At 26.4% G+C, this 16971-nt stretch overlaps 3 protein-coding genes across 3 annotated transcripts; 1 reads left to right on the top strand and 2 right to left on the bottom strand.

Moving 5' to 3' along the window:
* Window positions 1-1411: 1411 nt before the first annotated feature.
* LOC129968922 (uncharacterized) lies at window positions 1412-2640 on the bottom strand. Its single transcript, XM_056083269.1, has one exon. It carries the CDS (start codon window positions 2622-2624, stop codon window positions 1734-1736), a length of 891 nt encoding a protein of 296 aa, XP_055939244.1. The 5' UTR covers window positions 2625-2640; the 3' UTR covers window positions 1412-1733.
* Window positions 2641-5121: 2481 nt separating this feature from the next.
* LOC129968921 (short-chain specific acyl-CoA dehydrogenase, mitochondrial-like) lies at window positions 5122-14008 on the top strand. Its single transcript, XM_056083268.1, is given in 12 exon segments — window positions 5122-5281; window positions 7022-7188; window positions 7481-7630; window positions 7721-7832; window positions 8743-8858; window positions 10055-10133; window positions 10136-10260; window positions 10764-10820; window positions 12172-12252; window positions 12326-12421; window positions 13235-13291; window positions 13793-14008. Coding segments are annotated over 12 exon segments (1233 nt in total). The 5' UTR covers window positions 5122-5244; the 3' UTR covers window positions 13949-14008.
* On the bottom strand, window positions 13936-16945 carry LOC129968923 (N-alpha-acetyltransferase 38, NatC auxiliary subunit-like). The gene is made up of 3 exons (XM_056083270.1): window positions 16748-16945; window positions 15624-15792; window positions 13936-14153 (listed from the first exon to the last, which is right to left on the bottom strand). The coding sequence occupies exons 1-3, from the start codon at window positions 16814-16816 to the stop codon at window positions 14041-14043; spliced, it is 351 nt and encodes a 116-aa protein (XP_055939245.1). The 5' UTR covers window positions 16817-16945; the 3' UTR covers window positions 13936-14040.
* Window positions 16946-16971: the final 26 nt, after the last annotated feature.

The following is a 16971-nucleotide window of genomic DNA, read 5'->3' as shown; positions in this document are numbered from 1 at the left end:
AAATAATAGGCTTTAGATTTATCACCCATGTCAACCAAATCATCAATTAATTTTGGCTTAGCTGAAATTTTTAGTGCATATAACTGAAAATGTGGATAATTTTTGTCTCCATATCGAAAAGTTTATAATAAATTTTTTTATAAGTTATTTATTTTAAGTTTATATGTTTTAACTTAAAATGCTAGACTACTTTTAAAATAGATGCTGTCATACTTTGAGAAAATGAGTTTAGTAAAGAATAGCAGCAGTAACGAACCATTAATATATTAAAAAGGATTCCCAAATTATTAACAATTAATGAAATCGGAAAGAATATTATTTAATTTCAATTTTTGAGAACTTACTATGAAAATAGTACTGTAAAAATTTAATACTTTTAAGTATCTTGGCCACAAAAATGAAGTATCTTTGTGTTTTTTTGGCATATACTTTTGTCTGTCTTGTAATTATGTACAGTTTTTATTGAAATATGTGCACATTATAAAACAAATATAAGACACTGGAAAAAAGTAAAATATTTTAATAATATTATGAATGCGACAAAATGTAAAATATTAAAAACCTGTAATATTTCTTTTTTACAATTTTAAATTATTTCTGAAGCCTTAAAATAGGCACAACAAATTTTCTGTAATAACAATTATTGCAAAAATAAATAAAATTAATTTGTTCTTTGACCATTGAATAAAATTAAATATGCTTGTAAATTTCTTTTTTTGTTCAACATGTTTAAAACTCTAGCATCTGACAATCAATTCTTCTAGTAAAAAAACCACGCATTAGTGAATAAACTCAGAAAGTCTTTTACTTAGAAAACTTTTTCATCAAAATTTTCTACTTTATACAAAGCAACTACACAGAAAAAACTAAGAATGCTTATGAAATGATTTATATACATACTGATGAAAATAAAAGGCACAGCACATAATATAGCCAAAAGCATCTGCTACTTAGAAATTCGAATTAAATATTTAGCATAATAGAAACATTCAAGCAATGATACAGATAACAATTTATTTACATCAGGATAAAAAGAAAGTCAGATAGTAAACATATATATTTTACCCTTGACTTCAAACTTGAAAGTTTACAGCCTGAAAATAGATTTTCATGCAAAAACTAGAAATATACATGTTAAATTACAAAAGCTTGAATCAATGTTCAAGGAACAGAAGCTAGAAGTATGTACATTAAAAGTGAGAAACTCTGAAGTCTTTTTCATCAAAATTTGCTACTTTATACAAGCAACTACACAGAAAAAAATAAGAATGCTTGTGAAATGATTTATATACATACTGATGAAAATAAAAGGCACAGCACATAATATAGCCAAAAGCATCTGCTACTTAGAAATTCGAATTAAATATTTAGCATAATAGAAACATTCAAGCAATGATACAGATAACAATTTATTTACATCAGGATAAAAAGAAAGTCAGATAGTAAACATATATAATTTACCTTGACTTCAAACTTGAAAGTTTACAGCCTTAAAATCAGATTTTCATGCAAAAACTAGAAATATACATATTAAATTACAAAAGCTTGAATCAGCGTTCAAGGAACAGAAGCTAGAAGTACATACATTAAAATTGAGAAACCTTGAAGCCGTGTTCGCAATGCAATTTTAGAAACTACAAGTATACACAATAAATTGTGAATAAAAAATATACAATAACCCTTAATATAATATTTAAAAATCAACTTTTCTTTTTGACTTAGAAGGCAAATCATTACAAATTTTTAAAATATGCGTGATCTGAGGCTGTATTAGCTCTTGGTACCTCATATGTCTCAGATTTTGACAAAATTATATTACTTAAAGTATCAGCTTGCTTGTAGTTTGCTTGCAATTTCTTTACAAGTTTTTTCTTTTTCAAAGGGAATGTTCTTTGGGGTGTAATTTTTTTCAAATTGCTACAAGTAGAAGCCACCGGGGGAAGGCTTTTTTGAGAATTTTCTGCAGCTTTAATGGCTTTGCATTTATGTTTTAATATTGACAAATCTTTAATGAGTTCTTTACACTGTTCTTCAGAATATTCCTGAATTTCGGGTATAAAGCTCATTATTAAAGATGTTGCACTGGATTTTAAATTTTCTAGTGTTTCATGTTGAGGCTTTTCTTTAATTCCCTTTTCAGTACTGGGAGAATTAGAAATTCCATTTTGTTGCAGATTAGAAAAAGGCCTTTCTTTTAAGCAAAATGCATGAATATGTTTACACATGTTGTATTTGATAGTATAATTTGGGCATGTGCATGTAATTTTATGCAGACATATATTACAGATGTTGCAAGCCAAATTGCAATTATGTTCTGAATCAAGATTTTTTATTGTAATTTTGTAGGTTTCTCCCACTTCAGACAATGATGTGATTATCCAAATATTTTCTGACTGAATAAATGTTTGGAAATGTTCTTTCAGTTTATCAGCAATTTTATGCATTTTTCTAATTACACACATTTTTTTTTTTAGTTTTCCTCTTTGAATAGAAGTCAATCTATTTAATACCTTTAGCCTTAAATTTTTCAATAAGCTGTGTATAGCTTTGTCCAATCGTCCTCCACATTTTCCTTGCAGATCACTATTGTATTTTAAGTCTTTGTGCCATCTTTCCACAGTCATATTGGTATTGATTTTGGCATCAATGCAATAACATGCTGCCCACTGCTCTGTTCGGTTACAGTAATTTTTGATAAAATAACAACCAAAATTATATGTGTCGGCATCTGAAAGGATTTTAGATACAAATATATTTAATAAAGTTTTGAATGTGGCTTCATCAGTTTCGTTAATTAGCTCATATAATCTATTTAAAATTTCAGGGATTTTTTCATTTACTACTTTAGTTGCTCCAGATGTTAAACTTTTTTTAGTGCTCTTTTTATATGCCAGTCACATAAAACATAGAAGTTTGGTTTACTAAAAATAGCACACCAAGTGTTATAGAAGGCTTTATAGTCATCAGACATAAAAGCATTAACTTTTATGTCTCCAACCCGAGCTTTTACTTTTTGAAAAAAATATTTAAAAACTGTTTCATGTTGCCTGTTACTCCATAAAAAAGCAACAGGAAAGCCTTCCCAATTATCATCTTTAATTAACAGGCTGGTCAGTTGAATGTTGTATTTATTTGTGCCATGAGTAAAATCAATGCACAACACTTCATTTCCATATATTTTAAACAATTCCTCCTGGGCTTCATTCATAAATCCCAAGATAAAATCCTCTTTTTCTAAATCAGGAAATTCAGAGCTGCCTTCCCCTGGTAATTTATACATTAATATTGGATTCTGATCCAATGCCGACATTTCATGTATCCATGCCTCAACAGAGAGAACATCATTTTCATTTCTAATGATATCTCCATTTATTTGATACTTTTTTGCAATGTTTCTAATATCCTGAGCAGTTGTTACTGCCAAACGCTTAGTTGGCGAAGATGTGCCTGCAATATTATTCAAAATATTTGAAATTTGGACACCTGTAATCAATTGACCAGCTATCTTCTCCTTTTCTTTGTCACACAGCCGAAGATGTTTTACTTCAAAGACGTGGCCTACATGCGTAGGAAAATATTTCACATGCAACTGGCCTGTCTCTTTACAACTTTTAACAGATATGAAAGCTGGGCAATAAGAATTTATTTTACATGATCCTGCCAACTTTATATGGCGAAGACCTTTGCTCTTAGAGCTGAAATATCCACTACGGTGACACGTATACATAGTAGTGTAAGAAGAATATTGCCTTCGGGTTCTTATATAAGATGTTGAAGTCGTTAGTTCAGTTTCTGTCTTCCAGTTTTTGAAATCACTCCAAGAGTTGAAAATCAAGCTTTCATTTGTTTTAAATAAATTAGGGTGATTTCTTTTAATATGCATATATAGTTTACTTTTAATAAAAAAGACATTTTTGCATTCAGCACAGGGAAATTTTTCTTTGAAATTTGCATGGAAAATTTTCTCATGCCTCCTACAACATTGAATGGAGGAAAAGGATTTTCTGCAGATGGAACAGAGGATTGGAATTCTGGATGTATCATGGATCCTCTTATGCTTTATAAGTGCAACAAATTCTCCACAATGAGGACATGAATATATTGGTGAGGACTGGACTGGCAAGGGATTAGGTTCTTCAGTATGATTGACTTCAATATGTTCAAGTAGTTCATCATTCATCGAGCATGAGAATTCACAACTTGAACATTTATATTTACAATGCAAAAATTTGTGAAAATTTTTTTCATGTCTTTTGCAATTTCTCTTTGTTGAAAACCTCTTTTTGCAGATTTGACAGAGATATATGGGTGGTAATTGCACTGGCATTTGTTTAGGTATTTCTACTTGGTTTTCTGATGGAGAAACAATTGGTACTGGTCTAGATGCTTCTGTATGGTTTGCTGATGGTGAAAAAATTGGCACTGATGTAGATGTTTCTGTATGGTTTGCTGATGGTGAAAAAATTGGCACTGGAGTAGATGCTTTAGCATGGTTTGCAACATTATGCTCACTTAATTCATATTTTTTTGAGCATGAAAATTCACAAACAGTACATTTGTATTTCATGTATATTTTTCCATGAAAATTTTTCTCATGCCTTCGACAATTGCTAAATGTTTGAAATGTCTTAGCACAAAACTGACACACAATTTTTTCATTCAGAGACATAATAATTAAATATTTTTTATCATCGTTCTAAATTAAATTTGAAACAACAATTTTGGGATTTGGAGCAACAAAGTCGTTTCGAAATGAAAATTCATCAATTTATATAGAAAAAATACACCATAATTAAAACGCTTCAGAAAAATGAAGCAGCAAAGACTTATTTTAAAAAGCTCACTGAAGTCTTTCCTCACATGTTCCTCAAATTATGCCAATGATTTGGTTGACAAATCTAAACCGTATTCCTTGGCTGGACCAGAATTTTTTCAGAATTTCACATAAAACGCTAGTACCATTATTATTTGATGTTAAGTTCAGTTTAATAATACCATATACTCCTGTTTACCGCCATATCCGTTTGCTTGTTTTCTTTCTGACGTCAAGATGACGCACGATTTTGCATGAATTTCATTGGCTCGGATCAAGGATCATTTTTGTCCATTTGCTATGTTTAACGTCTAGTCCGTACAAATCAACTTGTTTACAGTTTACAGCCAGACGTGGGGCGAAAAAGAGTAGAAACTGTCTCAGGAATTTGTAAATAATAGTTTTTAGAACTTATTTTAAAAATAATAAAAATGCTATCAAGAGCGAGCTTTGCAGTTCGGATTTTAGGTAATTTTTATAACTTCCCAATAATATATATATCGTTAAAAAAGTTGTCATATATTTTGAGGATAAGCATTATCTCGAAACTTAAGCACATAAAATTGATGTCATCCAGTTTTAACTTTTTTTTTTCTTCCAAAAATAATTGTTTTTCTGATCTTGGAATTGTTTACTTTTGTTTGTTTTCTAGTATTTAGGGAGAAATGAGTGTATTCTTTGATCATATTAATATATCTGTGTAGAATCACACTTTATCTCGTACATTGTTATATAAGACTTAAATTGTACTTTGGTACATTCATTTCTTAAGTATTTTCTGAAAAGTTACTGGTGCTTGTGTATTTTATAAATCTATTATTTACTTTTGATGAATATGAAATTTATTTGCTATTATTGCATATTTATTTATAATATTTTAGAATATAAGTATGCATGCTTTTTTCATTTCAAAATGTTTTCTCACATATCTACTCACTTTTTACTCATCAATGCCCACTCACTTCTTTTTTTGAAAAATTCTTAAATGTTTTTTACTGAGAATTTTTATTACTTATAATTAATTTTTATTGCAACATGTATCCATTTTCTTTTAGTAATTAGCAGTGAAGCACACACACTTATATAGCACAATATATAGCAATGAAGCACACACACATATATTATATATATGCTGAAGCACAGCATATATATAATATAGCATTCATAAATAGATATATATATATAGATAAATTTTTAAAATGCACTTTTCCTCATACCAACCTGAGTAGCTTGTCTGTATATCAGTACACACTTTGATTTGTAGATAAGATTAATGTTTCTATTATTAGACATGAAGAATATTTGTCAGCTGAAAAACATTTTTTTTATGGTGATTGGTCTATAGAAATATGCATTAAACATTTTTACTAAAATGGCATTCTGTATTTTTTTTAATAAATTTTAAAAATTATAGTATTGATCAGTTAGTAAAAATGTTTTGCAATTGCAATGTACTTTAAGCAAATTTATAATTTCTAAATAATTTTGCTTATTTTATTTAATTATTTAGTTTTAATGAGTTTCTGAATTATGCAATATTACACCATCATTGAGCAATAGTGCTATATTTTCCTCTTAAATGCCATTCTTGCTATTTGAGGGAGAAATTAAGGTATTTAGTTATGTGCTTCTCTTTCCTCATAATTAGTATATTTATGATCCACTAATTTTTAAAGAGTATATTCACCTTTCCTTATGAGTTAAAATTAATGTGTATTTTTAAAACAAATCTATCTTATTATATGGCATTTATTATTTATTCTTGATATTTTGATTTAAGTAAATAATTTCATATTTGATTTTAAAAATATGTATAAGACCTTTAATTGCAAAAGGTCATCAATGCCAAGTTTATCTTCTGAAAGTTTTTAATTTCTTCAATGAAAGAAAGGGAGATTGCTCAAATTGCAGTAAATGAAATTTTTGTCTATAAGTTAAAATTTTTTTAATTTAATTAATAAATAAATGAAACTTTTGTTAAATTTTTAAACACTAAGCAGAGGTATGATTTTTTAAAAATTAACTTATTTAATGATCTTAGAAGGTTAAAATTATATTATGGTTTGTAATCTAATTTTTAAAAAGTAGTACTTTTTCTCCTCCTTCGTATGTTCTGTCTTTTCTCTCTTTTTACTTCTTAATTAGCTTAGGGTGTTTCTTCTGTGAATTTATTAACTTTAGATTATAATTTACTTTATAAATTTTTAGGTCACAATGTAATGAAACATACCATTGGATTGAGAGCTATTTCAAATTCATTCAATTTACCAGAAACTCACAAAATGCTTCAAAAGACTTGCAGAGAATTTGCTGAAAAAGAACTACAACCTGTTGCTGCCAAGATTGACAAGGAACACATATATCCTAAAGAACAAGTAAGTTGTTTGTTTTAATTATGTATAAGAGCACTCAATTGATTTTTCTTTATGCTATTTTGATTATGTTTATAATTAATTATTAATTATAAAATAATTATAAATAATTAAAGATTTAGATTTGAAATATGAAGCTAATTTGAAAAGTTATTTGTACTTTAAGCATTATCATATAAAAATATAAATTTTCTTTCCATTTAGCTCCATTTCCATTTTTCCATTTGCTCATTTTTGAAGATATGTATGTGTGTATAATATAAAGCATTTCACTTTATCAAATATTTTATTTTAGATTAAAAAATTGGGCGAATTAGGTTTAATGGCAATCACTTTACCAGAAAAAGATGGAGGTGCGGCTTTGGATTACCTAGCTTATGCTATAGCTATGGAAGAAATCAGTAGGGGTTGTGCAAGCTGTGGTGTTGTCATGAGTGTAAATAATGTAAGGTATATTCTTTCTCAATTTTATTATTTACTTTCCAAAGTTTTTAGTACGATTGAAATATTTTATAATTGCCTTTTGTTTTTCCAGTCATTATACTTAGGTGCTCTGCAAAAATTTGGAAGTGCCCCACTTAAAGAAAAATATATGAAACCTTTTGTAAATGGAGACAGAGTTGGCTGCTTTGCATTAAGTGAACCAGGTAAAAAAAAAAAAAAAAAAAGCTGTATTTATTTTACTGATTTCCTTTAATAATATATTTGATAATTTAAAATTGTAATTTGTTCCTGTGTTTAATCAGTGACAGTACAAGAGAGATGGTACAATTTATATCATTACATGAACATAAATAATTTCTGAACATGGTCCTAATAATACTTAGAAATTAATAAAACTTATTTTTTCAGAAAATTGTATTTTAACTATATGATAGCAAGACTTACCAACATTGAAAAATGATTATTTGTTCAATCATGTTAAGTTTAATGGTACTACCAACTGATATTCAGTTTAATGAAAGTTATTGCATTTTAAGATCTATCTAGCGATGTAAAAACTGGAAATGGGTTATTCTTTTGTAATGGAAAATGTTGTACCTTTTATATACTGTCAGTTTGATCTGTCTTTATCTTCAGTTTTCATTCACACTGAATAATAATAATAATAAAAATAATTTTATGAAAATCTGCCATATATATATATATATATATTCCTGTTTAGATCTCTAATATAAAAGTATTTAATAAGCAAATTGGTAAAGCTTTTCTTTTAGAACTACAATTAACTTTTCATTCTCAATAATGATTAGCATACATTTAGCAAACATCACCATTATTTCTACATATTCTAATTTTTAAAATTTATGGATAATTGATGAATGAGATTTTTTTTTTTTTTTTTTTTTTTTTTTTTGTTAATGCATTAATTACTACTAAGTCAACATTCTGAAGGGGGGAAAAATAACAAGGTTTAATCCAAAAATATAATAAATAAATGTCAATGCAATTTTCAAATGAAGACATAAGTTATATGTTCTATAATTTTCAACATAATTTTTAGTATTTTCTATGAAAAACATATATTTTCGAAATATTAAATAACTCAATGTCCAGGAAATGGCAGTGATGCTGGAGCTGCATCAACATTGGCTGTGTTGGATGGGGATAGCTGGGTTTTAAATGGAACAAAAGCTTGGATTACAAATGGTTATGAAGCAGATGCTGCTGTGGTAATTTTCTTTCTTTCTTTTACTGTGTTTTTTTATAATCAAATTATTAATTATTTAAATCTTATAAAATATCCCTTTTTTCATATTACTCTGCAAAAATGTAATACTTTTAATCTCATGTTAGTAGAATATATTCTAAAGAATTGCAAATATATTGCCACTTGGGTGGCTTGATAATGGACATTCCAATCTTTTATGATGTTGGCATACAATGAAAACAATTTCTTCTTATCTTTTCCCTTCTATTTCCAAACATTATTTTATTTCTTCTGAATTTGATGTATGTACATTTATATATATATATATTAATGTTTTCTTTTTGGGTGATAAATTTTATCAGATTTTTCAAATTAAAAATAAGTATTTTTTTTTAATCACCCTTGTCAGTAATAAATTAGACATAAATTAACATAGCCGATATGTTTGAATAATAAAGTATAAGATATTATGCATTATTGAAAATCAATGAATGGAATTAAAATAAAATGCTAATAAATAAACAAATATTAACTTCAAGTAAATTTAGATTACTAAATAAAACAACAATAAATTCATCATATTTATTGTTTCTACTTAAAATAATTAAATAAATTTATCCTGCATTTATTTTTCTAAGAATTTTGTAATATACTCTTTTCTTTTTATAGGTTTAATTCAGTACTAAGTCAAAATTTCTATATTCTGATATTAATCTTTTACTTATGGGCAGTACTAATGCTGTAAACAAAATTTTTGCTTTTTGATACAGTTGTTATAAATTAGTACTCCTCATTAAAGTGACCTGTCTCTCTTGTAATCCCTTACTGAATTGTGTTATTCTCTTCTCTTCTTTCATTTTATTTGTAATGAATATATTGACTACTATTGTGGAAACATAAGAATTAGTATCTCTATAAGGGGTTGAGAAAAACTGCAGAATGCATCTAATTATTTAAAATGGCATTTTGAGGTTTGTTGTATAAGATTTTTGAGTTCCATAAGTAATTTAAAGTTATGGGCAAAATATCTTAAAACAGTATCATAACATTATTAAATAATGATTTATATGTTATATAATCTGTACCAATGATTATTTCTTTCAAAAATAGTTTAGTCATAGTTTTTATTATTATTATTATTATTTCTTTTTTTTAAAAAACATTGTTTGCTATTCTGCCTGTCCAAATGTAATTCAAATCGTCTGTTATATATTTAAGGTTTTTGCTACAACTGATAAGGCGAAGAAACATAAAGGTATCAGTTGTTTCCTTGTGCCAAAACCTATAAAAGGGCTTACTTTGGAAAGAAAGAGGACAAATTAGGCATAAAGGGATCTTCCACTTGTAATCTGATATTTGAAGAATGCCGTATCCCCAAAGAAAATGTTATAGGACAACTTGGTGATGGATTCAAAATTGCTATGGTATATCTATAATTTTTCTTATTTTAATAATTTTCAAAGTTTAGTAAATAATGCTGTAAATGATTCATTTAAAATAGGCAATACTTAATATCTTTTATGTAATAGATTGTAAATGTTTCAATTTTAAGTTCCAAATTAGGCACACATTAGATACCATATACAAAACAACAAAATGGTTATTTGTTTGTAATCATATAACTACTCTCAAGATAAACAAATGTTCTTTTATTTTATTTACAAATAATTTAACTTCTACATTTAATATTTAAACTGACAAGATTTATTTCATTCAAAATAATGTTAAATTTTGTAAAATTACCATAGTCATATCAAAATTACCATAGTCATATCATTTTAAGATTACTTTTTGTTTTCAAAATGTAAAAATAGTTGCTTATAAAAAAATATTGTAATTGCTGAGCAATGACTCAGACATGAAGTTATTAATATTAAAATTAAATTTTTAAAAGTATTTTATTGAGTGCCAATATAATTGTTTGCAGACAACTTTGGATGCTGGACGAATAGGAATTGCTGGCCAAGCTCTAGGAATAGCTCAGGTATAAACTTTTTCATATTTTTCTCAGTAAATAATTTTGTTCATTATAAGTTTTATATCTGTTAATTATACTTTCAGATTTTTTTTTAAATAGTTCTTACTGCAAATTATACAGAATGGAAATTTTATATTAAGTGAGAAAAAACTAATGAAATTATTGCCTATGTAATTTCATCCAAGAATTAAATTATTTATAATTAATGCTTTTTTACTAATCTGATTATATAGATTTCTTCATAGTGGAAGTATTTACACTTTTTTTAAATTGTGACTAATTTTCTAAAAAACACTTAACACTTATATATGTTAGCTTTATCTATCACTAAAAAATGGTTGATCTTCATATTGCTTACTCAAATGCCACCTTAATTGCAATTACTTAAACAATTTTTTCCCTACAATTCCATAAAGCCCATAAAAAAAAATACAAAAATGTTAATTTTTTTTTTCTTTGTTTTGATAATTAGTGAAACTTACCAAAAATATCTACTCAAATATTAAAGCCATTGAGATTGATATAAAATGAACCTGACCTTGTTCTAGAAAAAAGTTATGGTGATGACATCATGCTACAGCTTTAAGTTTAGAAGACTATTGATATAATAGCTATTCAGAAAGAATTTTGCTTTCTGTCAAGGCTTAGTACATGTTAAATATAATTATAAATGGCATTGATTTCTTGTGAAAAATTTAGTTTGTGAATATGAACCTTTTTTTTTTTTTTTTTTTGCACAAGTATGTGTACAGTCAATTGACTAAATGTGGTATACTTGCAAATGAATGTGTTTCTTAAATACTTAAGCAAGAGACTACAATAATATAGTTTCAATCTACAGTACACTTTACTTAGGAAAATGATATTCTGCATTTTTGATTTTGTTGAAAGTTTTCTTATGATGCATATTAGTTTGGCTACATAAAGATTTTTCTTCACAACATATTTTAGTTAATATTCCTTAAGAATTGTTTTTCGGAAAGCATTTTTTTTTTTTTCATGAGCAATAATTTAAATGCTAAAATGGTCAAATTGTGATTTTGCATTATTAACTTCTATAAACAAATTAATGATTCCAAGAGAAGACATTGAAATATATAATGCTAAAACTAAAACAGACACATCATGAAAAGGTTTTGTTTTAAAAACAAAAACTTTCATCAATGTATCAATTTTTTTTTCCCCCTCCCTCTCTCTTTCTACTTCTCTTGTACACTGCACACATTCAGTAAAAGATTTAATTCAGCAATCAAATGTTGTAGAAAAAGAAGAAGATTAGAATAATGTCAAAGGTTCTGAATTTTCAAGTTATACTACAAAAGCAAGTTCCTTTAAATAGTATCTTTATGTTCTACAGGCTGCTCTTGATTGTGCTATTCATTATGCTGCCCAGCGACAAGCTTTTGGATCACCTATTCTCAATTTACAAGCCATTCAGGTATTTCTGATTATAATATATAATTTGGAATTTCAATATATTTGAAGCATACTAAGATACAGTTTGTTTTTAGATGAAATTAGCTGACATGGAACTAAGAATAGAAAGTGCACGTTTGCTGACATGGAAAGCTGCAATGTTGAAAGATGCAAGACAAAATTTCACAAAAGTATGATGGCTAAATATAGAAATTTTTGTACTAACTTTAAAGTATATTGAAGATTAGTATTAAAAAAATAACTAAAAATTAATTTTTTAAACTAATGTTGCTGCATTATAGATTGCATGAAGATTATACAAAGTACCCACTTTAATCATATTAATTTCTAAAAAATTAAAGATAGGTATATATTTCCATACAAAGAAAATACAATAAAAATAATTATATTTGATATAGTTTGAACTCAAAAAAAAAATGTACTGCTCTGCTGAAAAAATCATGAATTCAGGGAAAAATCAGATTCTAAAATATTAGCAACATTCATTTTAAACACACACACACACACAATAAACTAGCCTCCTAAAATCAAAACTATACAATTTATGATGCTTTGAATTTCATTATTTTAGGCCAATCCATGGATGCTTCAAGGAAGCCAAAATCCGTTGATTGGATGAGCTTCCTAAAAACAAGCATCGAAATGATTTAAAATGTTGATGTTCAAACTTTAAATGGATCATTTTTTATTTCAAAAAAATAAAACTTTTTTTTTTTTTGGAAAAAAAAATATTAGTGCGTCAGAAATATTAAGTATGATCAACATAACTTGAGTACTATACAAAAATACAGACTGTTTTTACTTTTTCTTAAAAGCAGCACATTATTGATTCAAACAGCTTGAAATTAATTATTTTAAAACAGTCATCAAATGGGAACTATATCACAGTCTTGAATGGTTTAGAAGTTAAGTCTTGGGTAACAATAAGAAAGAATGCCCTGTATATAATATTAGAATTAATTTAGTTATAAATGTATTTTCAGGAAGCTGCACTAGCTAAGTTAGCAGCCTCTGAAGCAGCAACATTTGTATCCCATCAGGTATGTATATTTATTTAATATTTATTATTAAATAAATTATATTATTAATTATTATTAATTTATGTATATATATTTATTTAATTGTATTTTGTAACTCAATTTTTCAGCAATGCTTTAATATTCCTTGAAAGTTCAATAAATAATTCAGATAATTGCAAATAAATTGTCTAAAATTATTGACCTTAGGAAAATATTACACAACAATAATGTAAGCATTAGTGTTTTAAATATTAATCAATACTTGATAATTTTATACAAAAATTCTTATTATTAAATAAAATTATGAGGAGGAAATCCTGCACTTTAGAAGAATATAAAGAGTAAATTTCATGATTTTTTTTTATTTAATGCATTGCAATGTAAAATAAATTTATGTATGTCATCCAATAGATTATTAATTAAAACAATCATAGGCATCTAATTTTGTTATATCATTATGGATTTATGATATGTATAATCATTAATGTATTAAAATGTATGTGCATTAATATTTTTATTCAGGCCATCCAAATTCTTGGTGGAATGGGATATGTGTCTGACATGCCTGCAGAAAGACATTACAGAGATGCTCGAATTACTGAAATATATGAGGGGACAAGTGAAATTCAAAAGTTGGTTATTGCCAATAATCTCATCAAAGAGTATGGACTTAAATAAAAGAGAGTTTTATATATCAATTTTATATTTGTACAAATAAAAATATTTTTTTCAAGCATATTTCTCTAGACAAATGACTTATGTACATGTTGTTACAGCACTTCTACATTTGAAGCCAAATCACTATCAACTTCTATAGACACAATGTGGTGACCAGGTACCATTGCCAAGCCAAGCACTCTGGGTTCTTCCATAGATTCTTCACCTAAATGATTTTTTTTATTAACATCACAAATTTTTAATTAATAAAATCAACACTCAATTAATTTTGAGATATATATATAATTTATTTTAGGAAATCTTAAATTTTTGTAGCTGAAATTACATTTCTATATTTGCTTCTTTTGGTTTTGAGAATGCATTGTTGTTTCGCCTTTGAAATATTCGGAAATTCCAAATATTTTTATATTAAATGATATCTATGAATCACATTAGTTTAAAAATACGTAAATTAAATAACTGTAAAACAAAGACAAACAATAACAATGCATACTGTGTGATCTTTTTAAAATTCACTACAGATCAATCAATGCAGGCTTTTGATATATATATAAAAAAAAGTTGTATATATACTTTAAATTATACGAAAATAAGTAGCTGCATCAAATGCAAAACATTTGATGATTAGATAAATTTTACTGAAATCTTTGAATCAAACATTTTTTAATAGTTCCATATTAATTCCAAGCTTTACACCCATATAAAATGAAACCAACAAATCTTTTATTATGTGCAAACTCTGTTAACAATTTATATACTTGTGAAATCAGTTGTTTTGAAAGCAGGAAAGTTGAATTTTAAAAGTAAAATCCAATTTGATGTGGTAAAGAATTTAGAATGTATACTAATTCTAAAGAAATATAATTGAAACATGAATAAAGGGGAGGTGATTAAAACATAAAATAGGTATAACTGTATTAACAGAAATATTAGAATAGATTTACTATATGCATTAATTAATCAGCTTATAAAAATTGATTCTAAACACAATTCCCATATATATTCAGATTACCAAATAGCTTTGCTGGGATTATGAATAATTACTTTAAATTTGTCAGACACAATAAAGACTCTGGAAGGGGGGAAATGCCAAACTTCCTAAAATAATGAATTATACCAAATATAATACCAAGAAATAAAACATATATATGATTGGTTGACAAGTGAATAGCGTTTTAGTAAAGTGTTTGATATATTAAAAATATTATAGAATTATTACATAAAAAGAAAATTAAAATTTGGTTCTGAAAATGTTGACAACAATGTTGACAACAATATATTATATCTGCTTTTGACTCTTGAATAAACAGTTATATAAAGATCAAATATATATATAGAGAGAATTGTAAATCATTATTAGTACTTGCAGCACAATTATGCATTTATAGCAATATCATTCTGAAGGCTAATGCATAAAAAATTTGTTTAGAAATATTTACACATCTGGTTAAAAAGAATTAACAATGTAGTGGAATATTCAGTTGTATAAATTTTAGGAAAAAATGGTAAGTGTTCACAAAAGTAAAAAAGATTATCTATCTAAATATACTTAAAATAAATATTCCTTAATATAATTTTCAATATATTTATTTAAAAATAAATGCAAAATACAAATTTGATATTATAATAATTATCTACAACTAATGTTTAGAATATTACGTATGGTTCTACTTACTTTCATTTTGTAAATATTCAGCACAAGATCCAAGAATTACATTTCTATCTCTGTCAGTACATAAAAATATTCCAATTAAAACTCTTCCATCTGTCATTTCAATTTTCATATTCTTATTCAACCAGCTTTCTAATTTTTGGCGAAGCGGTGATTTTGCCTTCTCTTTTTCCTGAAAAAGTAAAAGTAGCTATAAAAAAATAGCATTGTTCCACATCTATTTTTCTTCCATTTGAATGCAGAATTATGGAAATAAACATCTTTGTTATACTGTAATTATATAAAACTACTTTTAATTAATTGACTTAGATAAAATAAGCTTTTGTTAATTTTATCAACTTTTTATTTACTAGAGTAAACCTATAACAAAAATTAAATGCCCACATCAAAAATACTTATATTGAATGTTACAATCCTCAATACCAAAACAATCATTTATATTTTTAAAGCATTTTCAAAAGTATCTCACTTTGTACAAAGGCAATTTCTGTTGTACAATTTAAATTTCATATTGCAGCTTTTTTTAAAAAAAATAAATTTCAAGTTAGAACTAATATTTTATAGGAGATATTCTGTTAATGCTGTTAAATAAATACTTGATTAAAAATAAAACTTTTTTTTTTTTTTTTTTTGCTGCTTTAATCTCAAATTTAGAGAAAGTTTAAAATATGGGCCAGTTATTATGTAATGCTCTAAATATATTTCTAAAAGCAATTATAATATGAAGGAATTAAACAGAAATTTTTTACAAACATGATCTGTAAAGATAGTATTTAATACTAATTCTTTATAACGTTGTCAGATTATTAAATGGATAATAATAATAATAAAAACTGCATCAAACAAGAACGACTACAACCTCAATAGGGACATCAGTATAAATAAATATATATATAAGCATACAGAAAAACTACAACAGATGTTACCTACAGATATATATGTAAATCTAAGTTTTATGACTGAATAGTGGAAATTATACAAAAATAAAATAGAATTCCCGAAGCAGGCGTTATTCATAAACAAACAATACAATTCCTTCCTTTTATTCTTTGTACCTAAATAAAGTATAAACGAAATAATTGTATTTTAAATCTTGAGCAAAAAACTTGTAAAAATAGGATTTTTACCACTGGACACAGCGATTCCGGCTCTTTGGTTCCTTCATTACTCTTTCCATCACCAGCAAGAACGGCCATCTTTAATCTCAGAATTTTGAAAATTTTTGTTATGTCAAAGAAAATAAGAGAAAACAAAATTCCTATGAAACAAGACGGTGAAAACTGTTTTTCATATCTGTCAATAGCAATCAAAACAAATAAAGGAATTCGAGATAAAATGTTTCTTCCTTCTT

Source organism: Argiope bruennichi, chromosome 5 (genome assembly GCF_947563725.1).
Source record: "Argiope bruennichi chromosome 5, qqArgBrue1.1, whole genome shotgun sequence".
Classification (NCBI taxonomy): domain Eukaryota; kingdom Metazoa; phylum Arthropoda; class Arachnida; order Araneae; family Araneidae; genus Argiope; species Argiope bruennichi.
This window is presented reverse-complemented; position numbering and strand designations above follow the sequence as displayed.

Excerpts from the sequence above, each read along its gene's own strand:
- LOC129968923 (XM_056083270.1), bottom strand. The coding sequence starts at position 16,816 with ATGGCCGTTCTTGCTGGTGATGGAAAGAGTAATGAAGGAACCAAAGAG. Across the intron at positions 15,793-16,747 it reads CGGAATCGCTGTGTCCAGTG|GAAAAAGAGAAGGCAAAATC; the intron begins GTAAAAATCCTA and ends TTACTTTTTCAG. Across the intron at positions 14,154-15,623 it reads TGAATATTTACAAAATGAAA|GTGAAGAATCTATGGAAGAA; the intron begins GTAAGTAGAACC and ends AAAATCATTTAG.
- LOC129968922 (XM_056083269.1), bottom strand. The coding sequence starts at position 2,624 with ATGACTGTGGAAAGATGGCACAAAGACTTAAAATACAATAGTGATCTG.